The following is a 27172-nucleotide window of genomic DNA, read 5'->3' as shown; positions in this document are numbered from 1 at the left end:
GATGTGGGGGGCTGCCCCTGGGCACCTCTGCCCTGGCACACCCGGTGGGTTTGGCTGGTTTAGGTCCTTCAGCAGCAGCTGTGGGGCGGTTTCCACGCTGGGTGCTGGTGTTGGTGTTGCCATTGGAGTGTCAGAGGTCCCAGACAGGCCCAGCAGCACTCGCTGCACACAGGGAAGGAGCTGAACAGGCACAGAGGCACAACAGAGCCCAGACAACAGCCCTTGGCTCTGCTCCGGGCACTCGAGGTGTCACTCTTGTCCCTCAAGGCCAGAGGAGCTGAACCAGAGGGAACCCGAGTGGTCGTAGCTGGTTATAGAGGCATAAATAGGAAGAGAGTCCAGGCTTCCTGAATTCCAGGCAGTGCTCTAAGGCCAAAGAGCAAAATTAAATATTTAAAATAACCAAACCAACCTTCCTCAGCTGGTTGGTGCCAGGTGGGCTCTGACGGTGCCAGTGCCAAGTGCTCGGCCCCGGGCACAGCCAGGCCCCCATTAGAAATAAGGAAAATATTATGTCTTTAAAATGTCTTAAATAAAGAAATAAAATTTAGAAAGCATTAGGAATTACACGAACCCTCTGCTAATCATTAATATTTACACCAGTTAGGGTTAGATGGTGCTGTGTGGCCTGGCAGCCCCCTGGCTATGCGAAGTATGCCCAGAGGAAGACCCCGGCGCACACACACAGGAGCAGGTTGGCGTTCAGGACGTGCTTCACCAGCGGTTTCTCCTCCAGGGACACCGCGGGCAGGGGCTCGGCTTTGGGCACGTTCTCAGCCCCCTCCTGCCTGCTCTCCATCCCGCAGAGCCACAGCAAGGTGCTCAGCAGCTTCCAGCTCCCCTTGGCCTCGGCACCTGGAAGCAGAGACGAGGGGTGAGCCTGGCCAGCACGGCCAGGAGTGCCTCGTGCTCCTGCGCAGGGGGCTTGGTGCAGAAACGCCCGTGGTCTCCACGTGAACACCCTATTAACCTGTATTAACACCCTATTAACCTCTATTAACACCCTATTAACCTGTATTAACCCACACTGGCACCCCCAGTCAGCACCTGCAGCACCAGTTCCATCCTCCCTGCGGCTCCGAGCTCAGGCTCTGCTCCTCCAGCAGCCACGGAAACGATAAACCAAACCTCAAAACTGAGCTGTGGCTGCTTGGTGCCCCTCAGTTGAGTGCTGCTCCAGTCCATCCTGCCACACCTCTAAGCTGGACTTTCCCAGTGCCTTGGGACACACGGCATGAAACGCTGGGAAGGCAGCGCTGGTGTCCAGCAAGTGTGAGGCTTCCCAGCAGTGGGAGAGCTGCACCACAGCTCATTAACCCACACCAGCTTGTCACAGATCAAAGGGACACGCAGCAAAAGCTGACACGTTGCATAAACAGGGGCCTGAGCCTGGCAAAAACAAGGGGTGGGAATCACGGCTGCAGAATGCACGGGCAGCTCTGCCCGGTACCAACGAGCACAAGCTGTAAAAAATGCAAGTCCTCCTTCACTGATCTGCCAAGAGCTGGGCCCAGGGCTCTGGGCTCTCCCTGCTGCTAGAGCTGATCAGAGAGCACCGCTGGAAAACAGAAGGGGAATTTCATCAACATGACTGCGTTTTCCTCCACCCTCCCCTCTTCCAGCCAGTTCTGGCAGCAGGTGCCAGGGCACCAGCCCCGGGATAGTGGCCGTGGCTCTGTATCCCCTCCAGCTCCTTTGTTTCAAGCTTTTGTAATGCCATCAAGAGCTGGAAAAGAAACTCAACTCCTGCTTGGGTAAAATGTCAGGTAAAGCCTTTTTGCCCCTGGACAAGAGGAGATGGAGGTCAGACCCCACTGAGCTCTGCAGCTCCTCCCGAGGGACAGCTCCCATCCCTGCTCTGGGACAGGGACAGCACCCAGGGCACGGCTGGAGCTGGGCCAGGGAGGGTCAGGCTGGATTTTGGGAAAGGCTCTTCCCCCACAGGGTGCTGGCACTGCCCAGGCTCCCCAGGGAATGGGCACGACCCCGAGGCTGCCAGAGCTCCAGGGATGCTCAAGGTGGGGTTGTTGGGGGGGTCTGTGCAGGGCCAGGGGCTGGGCTGGATGATCCTTGTGCGTCCCTCCCCGCTCAGCAGACTCTGTTCTTTAACTCTGTGACTCTGCACACCCTGAGGCTCCAGAATTCCAGAGGAAGGAGCTTTAAGGCTCGCTGTCTTGCAGGCCGCTGGGAAGGGCTGCGGGGTGGGGGTGACCGAGCACTGACCTTTGCTCCCGTCGGAGCTGCTCTCGGCAGCGGGGCTCAGCTCCAGCTGCAGCGGCTCCTTGGCAGCGCCGGGGCCGGCTGCCGGCTCCTGCCGGGGCAGGGCATCCCCACGGGTGAACCAGGTGAGCCGACTTATCTGATGGCATGAAGAGTGCAGGTCAGGAACCGCTGGCCCGGGCTGCCCGCGGAGCCCTCCTGCCCCGGGAGCAGCCCGTGCCCCCGGAACGCAGCAGCTGCTCGTCCTCCACCTCCGGAAAATGAGTCTGAAAGGTCTGTAGTGAGGGGACAGCTCGGCCCCTGGGCACAGACTGACAGCAGGTCAGGGAGGAGCAAAAAGAACAGACATTGTGGCCAGGGAGGGCTGGCTTGAAATAGGGGTGCTGAGAGAAGAGGCAACAGGTGGGAAATAGGGGGTTTTTCCTTCAAATATCTAAAAGACTCATTATAGAGGGATGTCGTCAGTGGCACTGTGGATAGAGAGGGATGAGCACCACATAAAGCTGGAAAGATTTAGGCTGGAGATGAGGAAAAGCTGTTACAGGGAGGGCAGGTGAGCTCTGGCCTGATCACACACCTCTGGGCATCTCCCTTGCTGGGCACTTCTGAGTTCAGGGTTAGTCCTGTCCTGAAGCAAGAGGATGTGCTGCTGTGTGAGCTCTGAAGCCCCCCTGCCCCTCCTTTCTGCTCTCAGTGCCTTCCTGCAGCCTCAGCACCAGGACATCTACTGAAAACAGTCAGACTGGCACAAACCTGCTCCAGAGGAGAGGTGCTCCCTGCACTGGGCTTCTTTTCTGCGAGGAAAAATGTTTCCTCGCTGAGTTAGTAAGAGAGCTGGTAAAGATGACCCAGAAGCTGGAACTTCTTGGAAAATAGAGGGGGAAAGGCTAATTTGTCGTGGATGAAACACACACGCTTGAACTTAACAGCAGCTCGTGGTAGAATCTACTGCTGACCAGATCCAGGGTGGGATTTATGGGCCCCAGATCAGAAAGAGCAGCAAAGGGGCCGGAGCAGAGGAGGGGTCACTGCTCCAGGTGTGCCCATAAACCAAGAATGAACTGAGGCTTGCATCTGCAGCTTGCTTCTCCCCGGGGAGGCAGCGTGGGGCACCCTGGAAGGCGTTTGGGGCGCGCGGGGGGGGGGACGCACCATTTCGGGGGCCGGGGGCTCGGTGGCCACGCTGACCACGAGCACGGTGAGGGCGGTGATGGCTCCCAGCACCATGGAGAAGTAGAGGTAGTGCATGTACTTGACCACGCCGGGCCGGCCGTCGGGCTCGCCGCACCGCGGCTCGGGGTAGATGAAGTCCAGCACCAGGCGGACGCCGCCCAGCAGCAGCCCCAGCAGCAGCCCCCAGAAGGCTCCCTGGGAAGGGGAGGGAAGGGATTCTGTGTTGGAGCAGCATCCAGCGGGGTGCAGGGCTGCTCCCGGGCCGGCAGAGCCGCTACCTTCTCGTTGGCTCTCTTCCAGAAGCAGCCCAGGATGAACACCACGGCCACGGGCGGCTGCAGGTAGGAGCTGATGGACTGGATGTAGATGAAGAGCTGCCCGCCCTGGCCAGCCTGCACCAGGGGGATCCACAGGATGGACACCACGGTCAGCAGCAGCACAAAGACCCTGGGGAGACAAAGGGGCCCTTCCTGTGAGCTCAGGCCCTGCCCCTCCTGTTGCTCGGGGTGAGACTGTGACCAAGGTGTCCCACAACCCAACAGCCTCCGCTGCGGTCCTGCCCAAGCTGGGCAGGGTGGTGTCACCTCAGCAGCTGTGCCCAGCTGTGTCTGGCACCCAGGCTCTGATCCAGCTCATCCCAGTTCTCCCCACCTGCCCACGACCATCAGCTCCCACTCAGAGCAGCGAGGACGGAAGTGCTTCCAGAGGTCCATGGTGAAAATGGTGCTGGAGCTGTTGAAGATGGAAGTCAGGGAGGACATGAGGGCTGCAATCATCACGGACATCATCAGGCCCCTGAGTCCTGGAACAAGGAGAGGCAGAGCCACCCTGAGGAACCCTCAGTGGCTCCACTGCAGGGCGGCCTCGAGGTCTTCAGTGGGCTAGAACAGACTTTAAAACTGGCTTTAGCTCCAATTTAAAATGACAGTGATAGGTGCATCTCACACAAACCCCACTAAATGACAGTTCCAGGCTACTTGCCTCTCTGAACTTCCCTCCCAGACTCCTGTGCCAACCCCACCAGTGCCAGAACCATCACCAGGCTCTTACCCACAGGCAGGAGCTCCAGCACCAGCTTGGGATAAGCAATATCAGAACAGCCAGAGGGGTTCCCACAGATTTTTTGGCAAATTTCTGGGTCTGCACAAGCCACCAGATCTGAAACAAGCAGTGGGGAGTGAGAGGCAGCATTGCCAGGCACAGTACACCAGTGTCTCTGAACAAGCTCCTCTGCTGAACGGTGTAAACTGCTTTCTAAGGGAAATACTGGAGAGCCTGGGGGGCTTCCAGCCAGTGACACAGGGCTAGCTCAGCACGGGCATGTCTGGGGCTGCTCTGGCAGGACCTGCATCCTCCAGCTCCTCACTGGAAGGAAATTTCTCCGTGTGTTGGGCATTTGATGCGTTGGAACCGCCCAGCTTATTGAGGAAAGGCTTCTCCAGCTCAGTGCAGTTGGCACAGCCAGAGGGAGGGAAGAGATCTCTCCCTCAGCACTTACCTGGGAAGAGAACCCGGCTGATCATGCCTGGCATTACCATCATAAAGAGGGGCAAAATCTTCAAGTAGGAGGTCATCAAGGAGCCTCCTTTGGCGTGGGAGAGGTTTTTGGCAGCGAGGGACCTCTGAACAATGACCTAGGAATGAAGGAATGGGTTTGGTTGGCTGCCAGCAGCAGGAGCTGGCTGGGATGGAGCGATCCTGACTTTGATCTCCACTGAACTCTGGAAGTCTCAGAGGGTGATCACAGAGCTTGGCTGTGCCTCTGGAGCCCTCGCTTTGCATCCTGGCTCCTTTCAGAAGCACAGGCACTGCTTTGTGCCATTCCAGCCGAGCCTGGGAGGACACTGTGCTGCAGGGCCTGACCCTCACCTACCCATGCCCAGGATTTTCCATTCTTGCTGCTCTGGGGACTTCCCTGACCCTGTGGAGGAGCCTGGCCAAGGAGCAGGACAGAGCTGAAATGGGCAGAGTTAAATAAGAGAGCAAGAAAGCACAACTGGAGCAGCAGGAGGTGTTTTAGGGCTTTGGGTCCCTGGCTCTGATGGTGTCACTGGGAGGGATGGGAGCCAGACCCTGGGAAAGGTGAGAGAAGAAATTCACAGGTGGTTCACAAGGAACGAAAGGGTCAAGTTAAAAAAGCAAATAAACAAAAGGCTTCTTTATAGACTGGGATTAACACACAAACACATTCTTACCCCTTTTTCCACGGAGATGATTAGTAATATTTACTTGTGCATATCAAGATTTCCTTTTTAGGGCTTAACCATCTGCTTTTGATGATGGTAAAATAAGATTTTACTGATGATACCCCTCAGAAAATCAGTCCAGGTGAGGTGGCAACCCCCAGGTTTGTAAGGGGATTCAGCCAGCCACAGGAAGGAGCAGTGACCCACCTGATCTGTGCACCAGTACCACAGGGATGGGATGGTCATTCCCACCAAGACTCCTGGCCAGGGCAGGTCAGAGTCCACAGGGTCTCGGAAAATGTGGAAAGCATCTTCCCTGGGCAAGCCACAGCTGCTGTTCTCCTTGCGGATGCTGGGAATGGCATCAAAGTATTTTGCCTGTAAACCTTCAAGGCCACCAACTTCAATAAAACCTGAAATGGGTCATGAGAAGCTGTTACTGCATCCCCCCGGGTCAGGACTCTGATTCCAGTCTCTGGGTCACTGTGGGTGATGCTCCACGAGCATTCCTTAAAAATCAGCAGCTCTTGATTCTCCCACCGGGCCGGGGAAGATTCTCACTGCTGGCTGGAGCAGGTGCTGCCTCTCCTATGGAATCACAGAATCCTGGCATGCTTTGGGCTGGGAGGGCTCTCAAAGTCCACCCAGTGTCAGCTTAAAGCCCACCCAGTGCCACCCCTGCCATGGCAGGGACACCTCCCACCATCCCAGGCTGCTCCAAGCCCTGTCCAGCCAGGCCTTGGGCACTGCCAGGGATGCAGGGGCAGCCCCAGCTGCTCTGGGCACCCTGTGCCAGGGCCTCACCCTCCCAGGGAAAGGATTTCCCCCTAATATTTAACTTGATGAGGCTTCTGTCATAGCGTAAGTGACAAAGCCCCAGGCAAACACTCACTGAAGACCATGAGGGACACGGCCCCGATGAGCATGATGAGGGTCTGCAGGGCATCAGTGTAGATCACGGCTGCCAGGCCACCTGGGGAGCAGAGAGGCACAAACAGCCATGAACTGGGCTTGCTCTGTCACAGCACTTCACACTTTGCACGAGTTCTTGCCCAGCAGCACAAGCCGAGCCCTGAGCCTGGCTGGGGGGTTCTGTCCGTGCTGGGGGCAACTTTGGCCAAAGACACTTTGGAATTTCTCAGGATTTGAGTCATCACGAGTCACCATTTTGTCTCTATAAGCCAAAAGCAGAAGTAGTTCTACAGGAACTACATGGAAAAGCTCTAAAACAAAGCCCAAGCTGAAAAAAAAAAAGGAGGAAAAAAAAAAAGGGTTGTGATTTTACATCACTGGGGGTGAGCAGTGGGAAAGGAATAACCTTTATTTGTCTGGGATTTCTGTGTGGCTGTTTTCCATTTGGCCACTCCTAAGCTCTGAAAGGGCATCCAAGCCTGGAGTCTTTCCTCATTACACGGCTCATTGTGGTGCAAATCCCTCACACCTCCGCGGAGCCCCGGGGAAACAGGGGACGAGAATGCCTCGGCAGAGCTTCTCCTTGAGGCACAGCAGACCTGCACCCACCTGGGGTGGCCTCTGAGGAGGCTTCACTTACCCTCACCTGGCAATTTTTTCTAAAAGTGGGAGTTTTCAATCGCCTTCCCACCCCAGTATCCGTACCCATGGCACAACCAGGCTGCTGTGGGGCAGGACACAGTGCATGGCATGGATCCTGGAGTCCCACAATGGTTTGGGGTGGAAGGGGCCTTAAAGCCCATCCAGTGCCACCCCTGCCATGGCAGGGACACCTCCCACTGTCCCAGGCTGCTCCAAGCCCTGTCCAGCCTGGCCTGGAACACTTGAATGTCTCAGCTGAGTGGGCAGGGCAGGGCCAGGGTCAGTGCTGGTCACTGCTGGTCACTGCTGGTCTGGTCAGTGCTGGTCTGGTCAGGGCCAGGTCAGTGCTGGTCACTGCTGGTCACTGCTGGTCACTGCTGGTCTGGTCAGTGCTGGTCTGGTCAGTGCTGGTCACTGCTGGTCACTGCTGGTCTGGTCAGGGCCAGGTCAGTCCTGGTCACTGCTGGTCAGTGCTGGTCACTGCTGGTCTGGTCAGTGCTGGTCACTGCTGGTCTGGTCAGTGCTGGTCAGTGCTGGTCTGGTCAGTGCTGGTCACTGCTGGTCTGGTCAGTGCTGGTCACTGCTGGTCTGGTCAGTGCTGGTCACTGCTGGGCAGGGTCGGCTGTGTCCCCAGCACCCACCGGCCACGGTGTACACGGCAGTGATGGCCAGCAGCCCGGCCACGGCGATGTACAGGTCCCAGTGCAAGGCCTGCTGGATGAACAGGGCCCCGGCGTACATGTCCACCTGCAGGGACAGCAGGGACAGTCACACACTGCAGGGACAGCAGGGACACACACTGCAGGGACAGTCACACACTGCAGGGACAGCAGGGACAGCAGGGACAGTCACACACTGCAGGGACAGTCACACACTGCAGGGACAGCAGGGACAGTCACACACTGCAGGGGCAGCAGGGACACACACTGCAGGGACAGCAGGGACAGTCACAAACTGCAGGGACAGCACAGACACACACTGCAGGGACAGCCACACACTGCAGGGACAGCAGGGACAGCAGGGACAGTCACACACTGCAGGGACAGTCACACACTGCAGGGACAGCAGGGACAGCAGGGACAGTCACAAACTGCAGGGACAGCACAGACACACACTGCAGGGACAGTCACACACTGCAGGGACAGCACAGACACACACTGCAGGGACAGCAGGGACAGTCACACTCTTCAGGGACAGTCACACACTGCAGGGACAGCAGGGACATCCCCAGGGACAGCAGGGACAGTCACACACTGCAGGGACAGCACAGACACACACTGCAGGGACAGCAGGGACATCCCCAGGGACAGCAGGGACAGTCACACACTGCAGGGACAGTCACACACTGCAGGGACAGCACAGTCACACACTGCAGGGACAGCAGGGACAGTCACACTCTTCAGGGACAGTCACACACTGCAGGGACAGCCACACACTGCAGGGACAGCAGGGACAGTCACACACCGCAGGGACAGCAGAGTCACAAACTACAGCGACAGCACCACCCAGCCCCTCCCGGTGCGCACATTCAGCCCCCAAACCCCCCCTTTACTGGGCCCAGCCTGGTTTGGACACGGCCCCGGCCCCACAGCAGCACCAGGACCACTCCCCGGGCAGTTTGTCATTGCTGCTGGTCCCAGCGGTGACAGCGAGGGGGTGGCAGGGCTGTCCCGGGAGGGGACAAAGCTCTGGGGTGGGGGGAGCTCCTCTCTTTCCCCAAGCCCCAGGGTGGGGGGGCTGGGCTGGGCAATCTGCACTCCAAGCCCCCCCTCCCCGGCTCCCCCCGGGAATTGTCCCTGCTGCCATGGGGACAGGGTGATCAGCAGCAGAAGTGTCCCCAGGGCCGGGCCCAGCCCTGCCCAACCAGCTCTGCAGCTACGTGGAAATGCTGCGGGTTCGGGGAGCTCCGGGACAGGCGGGGGGGAGCAGACAGGGCTGAGAGCACCCTGAGCACAGGAGCTGCGCTGTCCCACATCCCAGCAGGTGGAAATGGAGTCATTCCGTTCAGTCCAGAGCACAAGCTGAGCCTTCCCCGTCGGTGCCATCTGAACCCCGGGACTCACACATCCATTCCATGCAACCCTGGAGTGCTTTGGGTGGGAGGAGACCCTAAAGCCCATTCCAGGGACACCTTCCCCTGCCCCAGGCTGTCCGAGCCCTGTCCAGCCTGGCCTGGGGCACTGCCAGGGATCCAGGGGCAGCCCCAGCTGCTCTGGGCCTCACACCTCCCCCGGGAAGAATTCCTGCCCAATATCCCATCCATCCCTGCCCTCTGGGAAGCCATTCCCTGTGTCCTGGCACTCCAAGCCTTGGTCAGAAGTTCTGGGGGGTTCAGAGGCAGGGTCAGACACCGTGTCCAGCTCTGGGACAGGAAAAACCCCAGCAGGGATCCGTCTGTTCCACGGATCCATGCCCTGGCTGGCAGTTAATGAACAGCCCCCGGGCTGTTGTGCAAGGCTTCATTCAGTTATTTATTCAAACAGGTGCAATTAAGGAATGAAAACTTCTCTTCTAACCCTGTCCCAGCTCCTCCATCCTGCCATAACAGCCCCTGGTGTCTGCACAGGCAATAAATGTGCAAAGGGGAGAAACTGGGGGAGCTGCCAGGGCTGCAAAATCTAACAACCAGCACATCCACCCTCGCAGCCTCACCTTTCCATGGACTGTGGCTCAGGACACTGACACGAGCTTTCCCTCCTCCTGTTAGCATTCAGGTGCTAACTGAGCACGAAAAAAAGAAGCTACTCCTTTTTGTGTAGGGTCTCAGAAAAACAGAGTCTCTCTTCCTTGATCACAAACCCTTCTCTGCTCATTCAGGCAGAGCCACTCCTTGCATTTCTCAGCCTCACTGGTTTGAATTCACTTTGGAAATGTGAGCAATCTGTTTCCTTTTTTTTTTTCCTTCTTTTTTTTTTTTTTTTTTCCTACTTACAGATATTTTGGTGAAGATGTAGATGAACAAGTAGAGAATGGCCAGGAATATCTGAATTCTTTTGCCTCCAAAACGTCTCTGCAGATACTCCGGCATGGTCGTAACCTACGGAGGGACACGGGGTGAGGGAAGGTGGGACAGTCCCTGGGGCATTCCCAGAGCTGCCAGGGGCTCCCCGTGGAGCTGTGGGGGTGTTTGCAGTGGGACAGGAGCAGGAGAGCCCCGGGGGTGTCTGGCTCTGCTGCGATGCTGGCACAGGGCTCTCCATCAGCCAAGAGTCTCCATCCCCATCCTCGGGACATGGAGGGACTGTGCTCACTGCCAGGGGCTGGGGGCAGCCTGAGCCCCCCTGCCAGCAGCTCTGTCACCCCGGCCAGGCCAGGGGAGCAGCGGCAGGCCCCGCAGGAGCAGCGGAGGGAGCTCATCCATCACCACCCCGGGGCCACCCAGCGCGCACCTACCCCCGAGGCGATGTAGATGGGCAGGAAGAGCCAGGCCAGCACCAGGACACAGAACATCCCCTGCGGAGGGAAGGGAGGCTCAGAGCGGGGCTCGGGGCTGTGCTGGGCTGGGCAAGGTGTCCCCGCAGCTGGGGACTGCCAGCCCCGCGGCAGGAGCGCGGCTGAGCCCCGCTGTCCCCGCGGGGCAGGGCGGGCTCCAGCTGCCGGTGCCGCACTCACGTTCCACTCGTAGGCTGTGGCCGCAATGCCCGAGGCAGCTCCCGAGCCGGCCAGGCCGATGAAGTGCCCGCTGCCCACGTTGCTGGCAAACAGGGATGCACCCACCTGGGGAAAGGGAGAAATCAGCTCTGGCTCCGGCGCAGGGAGCACAGGGAAGCTGTTCCCACTCCTGGCTGCAGAGGACACAGAATCCTTGTCAGCCTCTGCCACCTTCTTTTCCCTACAGGTTCAGTGGCCTTGGCACCTCTCTCCAGCTTCTTTCACCATTCACTGCCAATTTGTGGGCGTGTTTGGGACCATCCTGCTTCCAAAGCATCCAATCTCGCGTGGGTGAGCAGAGAAGGTGGGGGGAGCAGGTAGAAATGCCAGGTTCTGGCATCAGCTCCTGCTGAGGGACCAGCCCAGCACAGGCTCGGCACAAAGCTGTGTCCGTGCTGGGGGCCCCAGGGAATTCTGGAAATCTCCAGGAGCAGCCAGGTTTTGTGAAGCATTGGGCTGGGCCTCGCCCTGGAGTCTGAAATCTGGGGGAAAAGCCAACGTGAAACTGGCAAAGCACAGGAGTAACTTCTGGTTGTTTATTCCTGTTTGGAGAAGTGGGCAGTGCCCCGGCAGAGGTGTTGGTGCAGCTCAGGGCCCTGGGCAGGGGGCACAGGGGTACTCACAGGCCACCAGACCATCTGTCCCCCGGCGAGGAAATAGCCCTTGACGGTGCTGCGCTGTGTCTTCCACATGGACTGCGGGCACACAGAGGGGCACGGCTCAGGGCTCCACCCAGGGACTGCCCAGCACAGCCCCCGAGCTGCCTCAGCTGGAACAGAAGGCTTTCCTTGAGGGACACTTGCTGCTGGAAATCCTGGGGCTGGGGGACGTGCCCTGAGCCACAGGCAGTGCTCCATCTCCTCGGCGCCCTGATGGAATGTTTTGTGTAACGAGCAAACTCGACCGCTCCGGGTCAGAGAGGAAGGCAAGCAGTTTTGGGCAAGAACTGCAGGATCCCTGGGTGTCAGGAGCACTCAGGAGGAATGCTGGGCACTGCACGTGTGACTCGTGGGCTCCCCTTCCCCAGAGAGGATCCATGCAATACCCTGAGAGCTGTGCACCACGGCCAAGGGGAGCAGCTATTCCTCTCTGCCTCCCGACAGCCAGGCTGTCACAAAAGCCATGCCAAAGGATGTCCTTCTGCCTTAATTATATATAGACAATGCTAATAATTTAAGGAATCTGCTGTCGGGACCCCTGTGGACAAGCACAGGTGATTTATAGGACAGCGATTCCTTCCTGGACGAACAAAACATCATTGTTAGCAATAGTTTGTACTCAGACAGCCTCTTCCTCACAAGGGTTCTCAAAACCTTGGCTAGCACAGGCCTGGCCACTCCCCAGGGACAGTGAGGACACTTCCCAGGCTGAGGAGAGGACAAGGACCTGTAAACTCTCCCCTTGTTGAGTGCAGTGAAAAGCAGCCCCATTTCTCAGCACAACGGGGCACGAGGACGTGTTTGAAGCGTCTGCTCACCCAGAGCCCCACGGCGAGGACGAAGAGGAAATAGAGCACGAGCACGGCGATGTCCACAGGCTCCAGCGTCTGCTGGGGGAACACGTCCCACGAGGGGGTCACAGAGGCCGGGGGGACGCTGGTGGGGTCCATGGCTTCCTGAGCACTCCTCTGTCCTGCTGCATACACCTGTGGAAGGACGGGTGAATGGGCAGGGAAAGCCCCGGGCAGGCGTTAACGAACAGCCTTTGAGGAGCTCGGGGTGCTGAGGTGCTGCTGCTGCCAGAGCTCTGGGGCAGCTCCTGTCTCTGTCATTTGCCCCCATCCACGACTCCCTCGCTGTGATGGGGGTGCTGCCAGCGGGCAGGCCAGCTGCGCTGGGGGATTTCTTGTGTGGTTTTCTGACTGCTGAGAAACGGGGGCATTAGAGAGAAGGTGGAAACAGCTGGAACAGGCAGAGGGAAGGAGCAGAGGTGGGGGTTACAGCCTGAGGGGCACAGGGTGGCAGCACTGCAGGACTGGCCCCAGTGAGGAGCTGCTGCCAGAAACGTGTCCCTTGCAAGCCAGCAGAGTGTGGTGGCACCTGAAGAGCCCCAGCAGTGCTGGCATTCTCCTCCCTTGCCACAGCAAGAGCTCGAGCCCTGTGCAGAGCACTTGGGTCTCCTCCTGAGCCAGGGAACTGTCCCCTGCTCCTTGTCAGGAAGAGACTGGCAACGTGTCACCAAGGAACACAAAAACCCATTTTCTTCTCCACAAACCCCTGATGGTGAAGTGTGGCATCACTGTGGGATCCCCGGAAGGGCCCCCTGGAGCATCCTGTGGTGCTGCCCCTTGGCAGAAGGGATGAAGGATGAAGTCCAGGCAGGGAGGTTGGTCGGGTGTTTGAATTAATGGCAAGCTCCTTCCCATTTCCTCCTTCCCTCAGCTCAGGCACACTTTGGGAGCAGGACAGGAGGTGAGAGGCAGCCGAGGCCACCTGGGCAGTCCCTGGCTCAGCAGTGGCCGCAGTCGGTCCCCAAGGAGCCCTCAGGGCCGCACAGAGCAGGTTTGGGATCGTTCCTCTTACCCTGCTGAGCCGAGGAGAGGCTTCCCCCGGGGAGGAGCAGTCACCAGCCCCGCAGCCGGGCCAGCCCCGGTGTCACCGCCAGGTGTCTGCTGGTCCCTTCCTGCACGTCTGGCCGGGTCCTTTGGCCTCTCTTGCACTTGTAAGGGGACACTTATAGGCTGCCCCCTGCCAAAGGGCTGCAGGAGGTGTGGCGAGGGTGCCGGGACACCCGGCACGGACGCTCGGATCACAAGCGGTCGGACAAGTTCTTCCTCTGAGCCGAGGGCAGCAAAGCCCGGCCGGGGCAGGGCAGCCTCCTGTCCCACGGGTCCCACAACACCCTCTGTCAGGTGTGGGGCTGAGCTGAACCTGCCCTCAGCTCCCCTGTGGCCTGAGGACTCGCCCAGAGCGTGACCGGCCGCGCTCCTGCCCTGGTGGCACCGCGGGGCTGCCCAGGTGGGTGAACCACGAGAGCAGCAGAGCGGAGGAGCTGGAGGATGGAGGTGCTGGAGGATGAGGAGGGCAAGGCCCGCCCCGTGTCCTGCAGCACCACCTGGGCTCATCCATTTGCCAAAGGTCGGGCAATAAATAAATAAATAAATAAATAAATAAATAAATAAATAAGGAATTCCCAGTGGCAGGAACCATCCCAACACCCCTTTCCCACAGCTGGGAGCTGTATCCTGACTCTGCAGCCTCCAGCACAAGTGCCAGAACTGGTAGAGAGCCGTGATCCAGTTGAGGGCAGTGGTCCCAGCACCAGGCTGGGACTGGGGACACTCAGCACCTCGGCAGAGCCTTTTCTGTGCTTTATGAGCCCCCTGGATCCCTCGTGAGCTCCTGCCTGGCAGGGATGCAGGGCACTGATGACCAGACCGCTGCTGTCTTACCTCTTTAAGGGCCAATGTGTCTTGGCTGCTGCTGAGTTTTTACTGGCACGCTTAACCTCTAACTAGGAAAGGAAAAACAGGGTTTGGTATGGCAGCCTGGGGAAGCTGCTAACCCCACTCCCACACCTCCAGCTTCCCCCTGGCACCGCTGTTTCCTTCCAGCCCGGGACACCTTCCCCCTGAGGACCCAGAATCTCAGAATCAGGGAATCTCCCGAGCTGGGAGGGACCCACAGAGATCACCCGAGTCCGTCTCGGGTCACAGCACGGTTCGGCCGCGCACAGCGCGGGGGCAGCAGGGCTCGGCCCCGCGGGAGGGACAGGGCTGCGGCTGTCCCTCAAGAGGTGTCAGACAGGGGGACAGGGCTGTGGCTGTCCCTCGAGAGGTGTCAGACAGGGGGACAGGGCTGCGGCTGTCCCTCGAGAGGTGTCAGACAGGGGGACAGGGCTGCGGCTGTCCCTCGAGAGGTGTCAGACAGGGGGACAGGGCTGCGGCTGTCCCTCGAGAGGTGTCAGACAGGGGGACAGGGCTGCGGCTGTCCCTCCCAGAGGTGTCGGGCAGGACACAGCTGTGTCTGTCTGTCCCTCCCAGAGGTGTCGGGCAGGACACAGCTGTGTCTGTCTGTCCCTCCCACAGGTGTGCACACAGGGGACAGCCCCGCAGCACCTGCCGTGCCCGCGGCACAGGGAGGGAGGGAGGGCGGCTGCCCTGCAGGGACATTCCGGGACTGCCGCAGGTGCCGCTCCGGCTCCTCCCGGGGCAGGAAAGCGCCGCGGATTCCCAGATCCCGACTCTGCCCAGTGGAAATTTTGCCCGTTTTGTGAATTCAGCTCACAGCCCGCTGTCCCCCGGTGCCTGGCACAGGCGGCGGCGCTTTCCTCGCCAGAGATTGTGAGGAAGGAACATCCGTGGCATGGGAATGAAGCTGCCGCAGCCGGCCCTGTATCAGCAGCGCCGGGGGCGCAGCCCACGTGGCTCTCGAGTAACCCGGCGGCACCGCAGCGCTCTAAATGCCTCCTCGGGGGATTTTTTTAAAGCATTCCCAGGTCCATCCACCTCCTCCGGCCACCACGGCTCGCCGGGGCCCAGAGCAGCCCGGCAGAGCCCCGAACCCGACGGAGCTCCCGACTCGAGGTAGAAGCTGAAAGGGAACTTACTGCGCTCAGCCGGGTCTTATTCTGCTCCCCGCGCCGGGCACCAGCAGGGCTCTGCCAACTGACAGGCAGCTTAAATATTGCCAGAGAATCGGGGTTTGCCAGCGGAGCTGTTAACAGGGTCACAAGGAATGAGAAGGAATATTTATAGTCAAAGTTAAACTAATTGACCGAAGTTACTCTTTTGGTCTCCCGTGGCTCTGGTGAGAAGTGCATTATTTTCACTATCAGGGCTCCCGGGTCAAACTCCACGGAGTGCCATTCTCTTAAGCAATCTGTGCGGCTATGCGAGGGACACAGAACAATAAAAAATCAGGGCTGATGTCCTCTGGAGCTGACAGCCCGTGGCACAGGGAGGAGCTGACAGCCAGTCCTGTCTCTGTGTTTGTGCCTGAGCCTCGCAGGGCGCAGGATCCATCCGTGGGCTGGGATTTGTAATACACTGCTGAGGCTGTAGGTTAATCCCAGAACCGAGTCCCTCTCTGGCAACAGGCTGGAGGTTTGTCTTGAGCATCATCTGTCTGAAATCCCTGACAAACCTTTAGGGCCAAAACACACAGAGAGGGATGCTGGAGAGGGACCTCACAGCACAGTGGCCGTGGAAGGAGCAGCTCATAAATCCCTGGAACTGGGGTGCCCAGGTCCCCAGCAGCACTACTGAGGAGCCCCTCGCTGGGCAGGTGACCCACGAGCCTGGAGGGCACATGGAGGATGGGCACTGTGCCCTCACAAGCCTCATCCATGTCCCAGCCTTGACCAGCAGGGATTTCACTGTAGGTGACCCACTAAGGGGGTGTTTTAACCTGCCAGGGACAGGCTTAGCTGGGATATTGGGAATAAATTCTTCCCTGTGAGGGTGGGGAGGCCCTGGCACAGGAGAAGCTGTGGCTGCTCCATCCCTGGAAATGTCCAGTGCCAGGTTGGACGGGGCTTGGAGCAGCCTGGCATGGTGGAAGGTGTCCCTGCCCATGTCAGGGGTTAGGGGTGGGTGATCTTCAAAGTCCCTTCCAGTGCAAACTTGATGATTCCATGAAAAACCAGTGCCTGTATTTTATCTCATTGTTTCCCAGCCACAGCTCTGATGAACATAAACTGTAGCTCTTTGAATCTTGCAATTGGAGATGCGTTCATTTGATCTGCTAGGATTTGGAAACCCCAAATTTTCCTAAAGGTGGATCCTAAAGGTGCTGCAGGTGCCTTGTGCTGCCTCCCCATCTATGCCCCCTTTTCCCCCTGACTTACAGCCCTTCCAGCCTGAAGCAGAGATCCTTCTTTGTCCCTTTGGCATCTTTCCTGGCACCTGGAGAGTGATTACAGATGGTTGGGCCTTCAAGCCACAATCAAGGTACTTAGAGGGAGGTTCCCAGGTGGTTCCACTTTGCCCTGGAGGTGCCTGGTGCAAATGTGTCCAGCTGTGATCCACCCTGACTGTGATCAAGCTGCTGTTTCCTCTCGGAGCTCTTTTCCCCTCTGCTCCTTGCACAAAAGAGAGAAATGCCTAAACCACCTGAGGTTTGGCAGGTGAGCTGGGATTTCCAGGGACATGATTCCCGGTGTGTGTCAGAGCGTGGAAGTGGCACCCGTGGAGCAGGAGCAGCCAGGCCTGCACTCCCTGCCCTGCCCTGGCTGCTGCCCGAGTTGTTATTTCCTTTCCAAGGCCAGGCTTTCCTGTGAGGATGATCCCGTGGTCAGGGCTGACGCAGGAATTCTGTGTGAGGCTCAAAGGTGCCGGCTCTGGGCAGGAATTACCTCGTGTCTGTCTGCAAAAAAAGTTACCAGAGCCCAGGAGAAGGGGAGCGTGCAGGGAACGGCGTGGGTGCTGTGTGGGACGTGGGGAATGGAGGCTCGGGGACACTGGGACATCATTCCTGCTGGTTTATGGGCTCAGCCCGGGCACCGCAGCTGTGACAGCCACGCTGGGCCGGTCCCTGGGGGGCAGGAGGAGTTTGAGCACTTCAAATGGAATTTCAGCATGGGTCAGGTTGCACGGGACCCTTGGAGGTCACCTGATCCACCCTCCCCGCTCCCCGGAGCGCTCCCCTCGGGATCCTGTGGTTTCGGTAGCTCCAGGGAAGGAGATGCACGTGCCCAGCAAGGGACACTGTGGGTGACTGTGCACGGAGCTGTTCCAGCCTCCGGGGAGCTCCCAGGGCTCGAGCAGGCTGCTGTGAACCAGCACCTGATAGGGAGCTGCTCCTGTCCGTCTGCTCCAAGTGTCACGGGAGATAAATCGCCCCAGGACATAAACTCAGCCTCAGCCAAGAATTCTTTTTCAGAGGGAAACAATTCACTGGCTCATACAGTTCACTAAATGTTTTCTTCTGAAGGCTGGAGTTAAAAATCCATACTATTTTAAGAATTTGCTGCTCATTTTGATCCCTCCAGCCTGGATGCTGTAGTGCAGGAAGGTCCTTCTCCACACCAGCCCCAGCCCTGCCAGGTGTCGGAGCCAGTATGAACCAAGTGCACAAGTGGCAGGTGCAGAATCCCTCCCACCATCACCAGCAGCACTTCTGGACAGAAGACAGAGGTCTGTGCAGTCAGGAGGCAGAAGGCAGTAGCTTTATTTTAGGAATAGCACATAGGCATTGGGTAGAGACTGAACTGTGACTATACATCGTCCCATTATCAAATCATATCACCAGAGGTTCTGGCTCTTTGAAAATATTCACATAAAAATACCAAAGGGGTTGGAGTCCTAACTATTTCAGAAAGTTACAACATGTAGCAAAATCTATGTACAGCATCTTCTGTCAGGACAGTTTCAAAAGAACCTCTGGCGGTTTAAATATTGGATATGTTTTAAAAAAAGAAAAAAAAAAAAATCAACGGAACGCAGTGTGCAACATCCAAAAGGGAAAGAGGAGCAGAGGGAGCGTGGCCCTGTCCTGGACCTCTGGGAACACAAGGCTACCCACTACCTGGCACTTAAAGCTGTATAAACGGAGAACACCTGTGAAAATATACTTCACTTTCTACAGCAGGGTTTAAAAAAATACCAAAACCCGGAGGTTTGAGGGTGGTAAGGTCTCCCGTAAATAATGCACCGGTCGGTGATTGTGTCCTTGGCGGAGGCTGCAGGACGAGCCCTTGCTCTGGGTGACCTACGCGGCGTTTGCTGCGGGGCTCCGCGGGCGGGATGCGGGAGCGGGGCGGGGGTCGCAGGGACACGGGCGCGTTTTGCACGGAGGAGATGCTCACAAAGCAGCGAGAGCTCGAGAGCCCCCGCAGGCGCATGCACTGGCCGCGGAACGCTGTCCCTCCGTGCCGGGGAAAGAACGGGGGGATCCGGGCAGCTGGGAGACACAGCCAGGCCACGGGAGAGGGACGGGCACACCGGGAGGGGGTGGGCACACCGGGAGATGGGTGTGCACATCGGGAGATGGGTGTGCACATCGGGAGGGGGATGTGCACGGTGAGAGGTGGGTGTGCACATCGAGAGATGGGTGTGCACACCGGGAGGGGGCTGTGAACATCGGGAGGGGGATGTGCACGGTGAGAGGTGGGTGTGCACACCGGGAGATGGGTGTGCACGGTGAGAGAGGGGGTGTGCACGGTGAGAGAGGGGGTGTGCACACCGGGAGATGGGTGTGCACATAGGGAGGGGGGTGTGCACATCTGGAGATGGGTGTGCACATCGGGAGGGGGCTGTGAACATCGGGAAGGGGGTGTGCACATCGGGAAGGGGGGTGTGCAGGGAGGGAGGTGGGTGTGCACGGTGAGAGGTGGGTGTGCACATCGGGAGGGGGGTATGCACGACGGGAGATGTGTGTACACACCAGGAGGGGGGTGTGCACATCGGGAGATGGGTGTGCAGGGTGGGAGGGGGGGTGTGCACACCGGGAGGGGGGTGTGCACATCCAGAGGTGGGTGTGCAGGACGGGAGATGTGTGTGCACATCGAGAGGTGGGTGTGCACATCGGGAAGGGGGTGTGCAGGGTGGGATGGGGGTGTGCACACCGGGACTGGGGTGTGCACACCGGGAGGCGGCCGTGCGCGCTTCTGGAGCTCCCTGGGGTATTGCCCATGAAAACCGGCCCTACAGTAAAGGGGCTCCAGAGCTCCAGACTGCAGCAGGGCGGGGGATGCGTTCCCCGCTGCCTCTGCCGTGCCCTGGAGCAGCACCCGGGGCTGCAGAGGACTCCTGGTCATTTTTAGGCTCTCGGGGATTCCGTGCTTTCCAAGGAGGCATCAAAATGCTCAGGGCTGTCTGCTGGCGAGTTCCAAGAACCGCGTGCTGATGGTGTTACTTTCTTGGGAAGGTTTCAAGGTCCGTCAGCCTCTGGCACAGCTTTAAGCAGAGCTGGCGGCCAGGAAGGACCCGTGAGCTGGAAGGATCACACCGGATCCGTCCTCGGGACCACGTGGATGTGCCAGAAGGGTTCTGCAAGCTCCTACTGCTTTCCATTGCCACTGGCTGGCAGGGGAAGGGAATTGAAGCTTCCGGGCCACCTCCAGTGATCTCTGCTCCACTGTTCCCGTCTGGGCAGGTGCAGCTCCAGCCCCCCCGTGTGCTCTGCCCCAGGGCAGAAGGGCTTGGACAGGGACGGGACAGGACTCAGCAGCGTCCTCAGGGCCCCAGAGGAGCTGGAGGTGGCCGCCCTCCTGCTCATCCCCCCACGCTCCCTTCCCTGCTGACCTGCTCTGCTTCCCAGGGACTCTGTGCCCGGGCTCTCCCCACCCCAAGGCTGCCCGGGCAGAGCCCCCACGCTCGGGCAGTGGCCGTGGGGGTGTGGGGAAGGTCTCCAGCAGCTGCTGGGGCCAGTTACAGGTGTCTGGGAAACGCGTGACAGTGGGATTTTACCGGATGGACGCGAAACCCCTGGAAGTGGAGGGTGCCAAGGAAGCTCTGTGGGGACCAGTGCAGGGTTTGTCTTCGTGTCACCCTCACGTCACCCTCTGTCCCCTGCGGTGCTCTCTCAGTGTCCTCCTGCCCCGACCCCTCTGTCCGTGACTCTGCTGGGTGGTAGCAGGTGGCGGCAGCGTATTTACAACCAGACTGGACAGGAGCCAATTGCACTTTGTTGGCAATGAATTGTTGCACCTCAGGTGGCTGCAGGCCGTCACCAGGCGAGGGGGGAGGTCATCCTGGGGCTGCGCTGGCTCTCGCCCACCTGCACGTCACTGAGAGCCCGCTGTGGGACAGAAAGGGCAGCGCTGAGTGGGGCTGTGTGGATATTTTCAGCTCAGTCAGAGAGAAAGAGAAAGGTTTTCTAACCAGGCAAGAGCCTGGGAAACAGTTGGGAAAGAATGTAAATAATTTTCTAATCTATCTTGTTATTCACATTGTTTATAGATATGTTTTGCTACTGTGTGTCATTCACTGCACACCAATGGTGTGACATGTTTTTAAGACCAATGAAATTAGCCTTCTTGATGTTCTCTATATATAGAGTGGTACATTTGAAATAAAGAGAGAATTCATTTTCTTAGCCTTCTGATCTAGAGTTCTCTGTTCCTGTCCTGCTCAACAGCGTCAGGGCTGCTGTGGCAGCAGGAAGTTCAGGGCCCTGGCACAGGGTGCCCAGAGCAGCTGTGGCTGCCCCTGGACCCCTGGAAGTGCCCAAGGCCAGGCTGGACAGGGCTTGGAGCAGCCTGGGACAGTGGGAGGTGCACCCAGGGCAGGGGGTGGAACATGGGGTGACCTTTAAGGTCCCTTCCAACCCAAACCATTTCAGAACTCTATGAACAACCACATCACTCTCCCCTGGGGCTTGTGCTTGAGGCCTCCCTCTGTGTCCCACCCTGGCCAGCTGATTTGTGTGTTAGAAAAATTCACCTTATCAGCATTAGAAAAGTTGCCTCTAACTCGGGCACAGCTGCTCACAAAACCCCATCCCACTCACACACAAATAACACAGCTCACTGACACCCCACAGGAGATACCTGGCTGCCTCGGAAAGGTTCAACTCACCTCAAACTTGCTCATGAATTCTGCAAAAATGCCAAAGAAGGCTTCAGAAGTTGTCATTTTTGAGTCTTCCCCAAAGAAGGACAGCACCTTGCTGAACTCCTCCATGGCCTTGTGCTGCAGGTCGTCCAGGGAGCGCATGGCAGGCTGGGCACTCTCCAGGAAGGACTGCAGGAATTGGCTTAAGGACAAAGAGCTGCCCCACGGCTGGGCTAGGGATCCCAATCCCTTATCAATCTCCTATCAAAAGGCTGGCTTCCAGCCCAGCTGGCAGCAGGGAGCTGCTGCACAGGCACATGTGGAGGTGCTGGCAGGCTCAGCTGGCCCTGACAGCACAGGTCCCAAGGACAGAAGTCCCAGCACGTTCCCTGGGGCTGTGCCACGCAGGGGCACCCAAACCTGCTCCCCACCCTGGCTGAGAGCAGGGGCAGCTTCCCAGCAGTGCCAGGCACAGCCCTGGCCTGTGGTGACACGTAGCTACACAAAGGGCAAAAGGCTTTGTCAATCTGAAGTCAGAGAGTTTCATTTCTGTATTTTCCTGAGTATTCACCCCTCCCCTGAGTAATTCCCACTGGATTTGACCTGTGATGTATTCAGGCTGGACACTGTCTCTACTGGTTTTACCTTATCACCTGTACTCCCTATAAAAACTGTAACCAGACCCGTGCCCAGGGTCACTTGTCCCTGCGGTGTTCGAGCAATACAACTCTCTTTGAGCTGCACACGGGTGTCCTCTCTTGGTCTCTAGCTCGGTCCTAGTAGCGCTCTCAGAGCAGAGCTGCCCATGCCACAGTGACCCAGCTGCTACCTGGAATCTCAGCAGAGACCCGGGGCAGCGGCGTGTGCTGCCTAACACTGGCCACCCACGGCAAGCCGCTGGCCAGCGCCTTGGGGACGGCCTCGTGGGAACCAAAGGTGACACTGGCCTTGCAGGGAGCCCCCAGGCAGTGGCAGGGTGTCACTGGAGGGCACTCGGTGCCGGGTTTCCCCTCTCACAGAAGGATACGGTCATGACAATGGCAAACCTGTCCTCGGCGGTGGCTGGCATGCTGTGACAGGCCTTCTGGATGTCACTCACCGTGGTGTGCAGGTCCTTCAGGTCGGCCGTCAGGGTCCTCTGGTTCACTGCGGGAGAAGAGCGGGGTCAGCAGGGCTGGCACACCCGGCTCTGCTCCCACGGCGCGGTGAGGGTGAGCAGCGTGGCCGTGGGTCGGGGGTCAGTCTGTCTGTCCGCTCTGCTCTGCACCCATGTCCTGCTGCCCGGGCGGGGTGGGCAGCCAGCCCGTCCTGCTGGGACCAGAGGGTTACCAGGAGCTCTTGGTGCCCACGCCCAGAGGAGCCGGGAGTGCCAAAACTTGCCAAGGACAAGGAGCACGCAGGGCTCCTGGTGATGGACACGCAGGTGCCTGGGAGGGGACGGGGGGGACACAGGACCTGGGACAAGGGGGGGACACAGTGGCAGGAGTTTGGGCAGCTGGGAGCCTCCAGTGTTGGAATGGTTATTTTAGAGTTAGGCCAGATACAAATTCCAGCTGGGAAAGCTCCAGGTACAGACGTTCCTCCAGTGGAAATGCACAGCTCCAGGCCGGAGTTTGCTCCTTTATTTATCCACTGTAGCACTAATTCCCAAGGGAATTGCTCACAAACACCAGGGGATGGTGTGCAAGGGGATGCAGCTCGTGCTTTGTAGAGATTCAATGCCTCATTTAACATCACAGAATCGTGGAATCATTTAGGTTGGGAAAGCCCTCTAAGGTCATCCAGTCCAACTGTTTCCCCAGCACTGCCAAAGCCACCCCTAACCCAAGCACTGTCCCCAAGTGCCACATCCACACAGCTTTTAAATCCCTCCAGGGATGGGGACTCCACCCCTGCAGCCGTGCCAGGGCTGGGCAGCGTTTCCAGGAAGGAATTTTCCCTAAAATCCCACCCTGAGCTCCCCTGGCCCAGCCTGAGGCCGCTCCCTCTCCTCCTGTCCCTGTTCCCTGGGAGCAGAGCCCGACCCCCCCGGCTGTCCCTTCCTGGCAGGAGCTGTGCAGAGCCACAAGGTCCCCCCTGATCCCCCTTTTCTCCAGGCTGAGCCCCTTCCCCAGCCCTGTTCCCTTCCCTGGCCACCCTCCAGCCCCTCGGTGTCCCTGTTGTGAGGGCCCAGAGCTGCCCCAGCACTGGAGGTTCCCCAGCAGTGCCAGCACAGGGACGGGCACTGCCCTGCTCCTGTGCCACACCTGAGCAGCCTCTGGTGACACCCCCAGCTCCAGAGCGTGCAGAACGACTCCAGCAGGTGTGTGACTGCTTTTCATTGCAGAGAGCTGAGCCAGAGGCTCCTTATTCAGGGTGACCCAGCTGTGACTGCAGTGTGAGCCCTCCCCGAGGTTCTGCAGCACAGGTGACCGTGGCAGTGCAGTGCTGGCACCTGTGGCAGCACCTGCACACCTGGATGGAGGCTGGGGCACACCATCTCCTGGCACTGCCATTTCCTCTGCCTCCCCTGCACTTCCCAGGTGCCTCTGGACTTGGGAATCACCGTTTCAAGGCAGAAGGGAGCACCAGGGCAGGGGACAGAGCCTTGTCCAGGCACTGCCACGTGCAGCAGTGTGGGATGGGAGGCACCTCACTATCACTGAGCTCGTCCCTTCCTCAGGCTCTCCTCCTGCTCAGGGCTGTTCCTCACCTGCTCTGGCTCCCGTCCTGCTCCTGCCAAGGCTGTGCAGCTCCTGGCTGAGCCCAGGCTCCAAGCAAGCCCAGGGGCAGTGCAAGGCCACACGGGGCTCGCAGCTGCTTCTCATCCTTTACCTTTGGCAGCGAGCGGCACGGTCGGAAGGTCCTTGGCAAAGCCCAGGAGCTCTGGGAAGTGTTGGCTGAGGGATTTGGCGAGAATGTGCAGGAAGGTGGATTTCCCATCGACAGTCTTGGTCGTGTTCAGCTGCAGCAAAGCACAACAAGTGAGGACCCCCCTGCAGAGGGAGCGGGGCTCAGCCCCGTGCTTAATGCTTGAACTGCACATTTGATGTTTGCACACCACCCGTGCCCAGACCAGTGCTGTGGCAATGCCCCTCCTGCAGGGCAGGGCTGTCCCCCCGTCCCCGCCCCTCAGGAGTCCCACGTTGCCCTGATTTTTAAAAGTGTTAAGTTTTCTTTTATAGTTCTTTTAAAAGTTTTAAACTGCTCATAAAACGTCTTCAGCCTTCTGATCTGTTTACATATTTCTACTGAAGTTCTCACGCGCTGTTCATGTAAATAATGATTGTTTTGCATTCTTCTTTGTAAGAAGAGAGAATTGATAGACTGTTGGTTTGACCAGTGTGGTTGGAGAGGTGGTAATTCCATTCTCCAACCCACGGTCACCTTTGGCATTCTATAAATACCAGATGTTCCAATAAAACTCTCTCTTTTTCTCCTTTGAGCTTACCAAGCCTCTGTGTACTCATTTCGTGTCCAACAGCGACAGCCCCACTGCAGCCCCTGGGGGGTGAGGACCTTCTCCCACCCACAGCCGGGCCCTGGCCAGCCTGAGCTGGGCAGGATTCCCACCAGAAGCACCAGAGCCACAGCAGAGCCTCTCTGAAGTCCCCGCCGTGGATCAATCCAGCCCCTTCCACCCCTCCCTGCACGCCGGGCTCTCCCATGAGAGCAGCTTTGCTGGACACGAGGAGCTCCCGGGCTCGGTGTCCCCTGCGCCGGGAGCGAGCCTGGCTCTGCTCACCTCGGTGAGGAAGTTGATTTTAAAGCCCGTTGTTTTGCTGGTCTTGGGCTGCCCGTTGTTCAGGTAGTTTCCCATGGCCAGCACGAACTGCAAAGAGGAGAGAATGAGGGGCTGGTGACCTCCTGCCCCTGTGTGCTCCCATCTCCCAGCCCCTGGGACTCTGAATTCCTGTTCCCCACCCATCCGTGTGCAGACAAGCATTGCCCCCATGGATTTAAGGAACTGGTGGGAGGTCACTGGCCAGGAGCTACTGAGGGGTTTCATCACCCATCTGCAAACGCCTCTGAGCACACAGCGACCTCATTTGCCCCACCTGCTTTTTTTTTTTAAAAGCAAAACCGAATGAATGAACAGCAATTTGGGACAGCTCATCTGAGGAGGGTCATGGAGGACCTGCAGTGGAATTTGTTCTCCCTCTGCCAGGCACAACCCACCCAAGGACCCCAAAAACGCCTCCTCAGGGGGACAGGCAGTGTGGGGGTGCACAGGGACCAGCCTGCAATGCTGCCCAGACGTGGGGCACAGCCATGGGGCTGGAGCTGCCCGTGGGTGCTCCTGGGCAATGCTGAGGGCCAGTGGTGACTGCAACAAGGAGGAGGCACCGCTCTGACCTCCAGGATCTTTGCCAGCTTCTTGCTGCTTTTCAGCTCTAGGGAGGCCTTGCAGATGCACTCATAGCTGGCTTTGATCTCCTCGGTCTTCTCCTGCAGGGTGGTCTTGAAGTGCAGGCTGCGCAGGCGGATCTTGTACTCGGGCACCGACAGCATCTGGGCACCAGGAGGGCAGAGTCAGCACCCCCCGTGCCACAGCCCCTCCTGCACGGGGCTTCTCCTGCCCTGGGCATGGAACAGGAGCTACAGCTGGCACGGGGAGTGGCTGGGCTGCTGTGCTGCCAGGGGATGGGCACTTCCACACCAACATCCGCGGGTGACTTTGCCAACAGAAAATAAATCAGAGCTGGGCAAAGTCACTGCTGCCAGGGAGTGATGACAGCCACAACCTGGTGGTGGCTCTGCAGCTCTAAACCAGCTCCTGGGAGCTGCCAGAGCCCTCAGGCATCAACCGGGCACCAGTGCCACCACCCCAGGTGTGAGTGTCCTGCTGGCAGGACAGGGCACACACAGCTTCACCCAGGTGTGAGTGTCCTGCTGGCAGGACAGGACAGGGCACACACAGCCACCCCCAGGTGTGAGTGTCCTGCTGGCAGGGACAGGGCACACACAGCCACCCCCAGGTGTGAGTGTCCTGCTGGCAGGACAGGACAGGGCACTCAGAGCTCCAGGTGTGAGTGTCCTGCTGGCAGGGACAGGACAGGGCACACACAGCTTCACCCAGGTGTGAGTGTCCTGCCGGCAGGACAGGGCACACACAGCTCCGGGTGTCAGTGTCCTGCTGGCAGGGACAGGGCACACACAGCCACCCCCAGGTGTGAGTGTCCTGCTGGCAGGACAGGGCACACACAGCTTCACCCAGGTGTGAGTGTCCTGCCGGCAGGACAGGGCACACAGAGCCCCAGGTGTGAGTGTCCTGCTGGCAGGACAGGACAGGGCACACACAGCCCAGGTGTGAGTGTCCTGCTGGCAGGGCAGGACAGGGCACACACAGCTCCGGGTGTGAGTGTCCTGCTGGCAGGACAGGACAGGGCACACACAGCCCCCCTCCCAGAGCACGGCCCTGCCCGGGCACCTGCAGCACGAACTGGTCGGGCTCGCTCAGCTTGCCGGGGTTCTCCTTGTAGCTCTGGAAGCGCTGCACCTCCTCCCCGTCCGGGGCGTAGAGCAGCAGCTGCTTGATGTGGGACGGCTCCAGGCGATCCGTCTCCATCGTCATCAGGATCTGCCGCAGCTCGATGTGCGACAGCTTCAGGTGGGCGATCAGGATGGCTGGGGGCAGGGAGGCACGTCACTGTCACTGGGAGGGGAAGGAGGGGACGCCGGGGGTGTGGCGGTGCTGGGGACACACGGGGACATCAACCTCCCCACGGAGTGAGACCTGTGCGGGCACAGCCCTGGGACAGGGAGGGCTTTCCCCTCCCTGGGACCCTGCAGGGGCTGCGTGGGCACCCCACGGGTGGCTCTGGTCCTGCAGCCCCCCAGGACACCGCGTGCACCTCACTCAGCCCCGGCTGGGCTGCCCTGGGACCGGCCCTGCTCCCACATCCCCCACAGCCGGAGGGGGGGGATCCCTGGCAGGGTCCCACCGAGCCCCCCCACCCTCCCCCCGACCAGA

General features: G+C 59.0%; 2 protein-coding genes across 2 annotated transcripts in view; both read right to left on the bottom strand.

Moving 5' to 3' along the window:
* Positions 1-77: 77 nt before the first annotated feature.
* SLC5A11 (solute carrier family 5 member 11) lies at positions 78-15433 on the bottom strand. The gene is made up of 16 exons (XM_053992331.1): positions 15333-15433; positions 12262-12429; positions 11408-11479; positions 10746-10850; positions 10527-10586; positions 10066-10170; positions 7775-7880; positions 6472-6552; positions 5787-5992; positions 4892-5027; positions 4444-4551; positions 4045-4195; positions 3672-3840; positions 3373-3588; positions 2224-2359; positions 78-855 (listed from the first exon to the last, which is right to left on the bottom strand). The coding sequence occupies exons 2-16, from the start codon at positions 12391-12393 to the stop codon at positions 644-646; spliced, it is 1995 nt and encodes a 664-aa protein (XP_053848306.1). The 5' UTR covers positions 12394-12429; positions 15333-15433; the 3' UTR covers positions 78-643.
* A 3872-nt stretch (positions 15434-19305) lies between these two features.
* The window catches only part of GRID2IP (Grid2 interacting protein), a 38360-nt gene continuing 30493 nt past the window's right edge, over positions 19306-27172 (bottom strand). The window contains exons 17-23 of the mRNA XM_053992397.1: positions 26630-26826; positions 25555-25710; positions 24944-25030; positions 24034-24163; positions 22247-22365; positions 21244-21408; positions 19306-20464 (exon numbers count right to left, since the gene is read on the bottom strand). Coding sequence (XP_053848372.1) covers positions 20393-20464; positions 21244-21408; positions 22247-22365; positions 24034-24163; positions 24944-25030; positions 25555-25710; positions 26630-26826 — 926 coding nt within the window. The 3' untranslated portion in view covers positions 19306-20392. The remainder of the gene's footprint in view (positions 20465-21243; positions 21409-22246; positions 22366-24033; positions 24164-24943; positions 25031-25554; positions 25711-26629; positions 26827-27172) is intronic.

The sequence above is a fragment of the Vidua macroura genome, chromosome 16 (assembly GCF_024509145.1).
Source record: "Vidua macroura isolate BioBank_ID:100142 chromosome 16, ASM2450914v1, whole genome shotgun sequence".
Lineage (NCBI taxonomy): Eukaryota > Metazoa > Chordata > Aves > Passeriformes > Viduidae > Vidua > Vidua macroura.
This window is presented reverse-complemented; position numbering and strand designations above follow the sequence as displayed.

What these genes read in the sequence shown, in the direction of transcription:
- SLC5A11 (XM_053992331.1), bottom strand. Translation starts at nt 12,393, where the DNA reads ATGGACCCCACCAGCGTCCCCCCGGCCTCTGTGACCCCCTCGTGGGAC. An exon ending in TGCCGTGTACACCGTGGCCG is followed by an intron (nt 6,553 to 7,774) that starts GTGGGTGCTGGG and finishes TCTGCTCCCCAG; the next exon opens with GTGGCCTGGCAGCCGTGATC. An exon ending in GGAAGAGAGCCAACGAGAAG is followed by an intron (nt 3,589 to 3,671) that starts GTAGCGGCTCTG and finishes TCCCCTTCCCAG; the next exon opens with GGAGCCTTCTGGGGGCTGCT.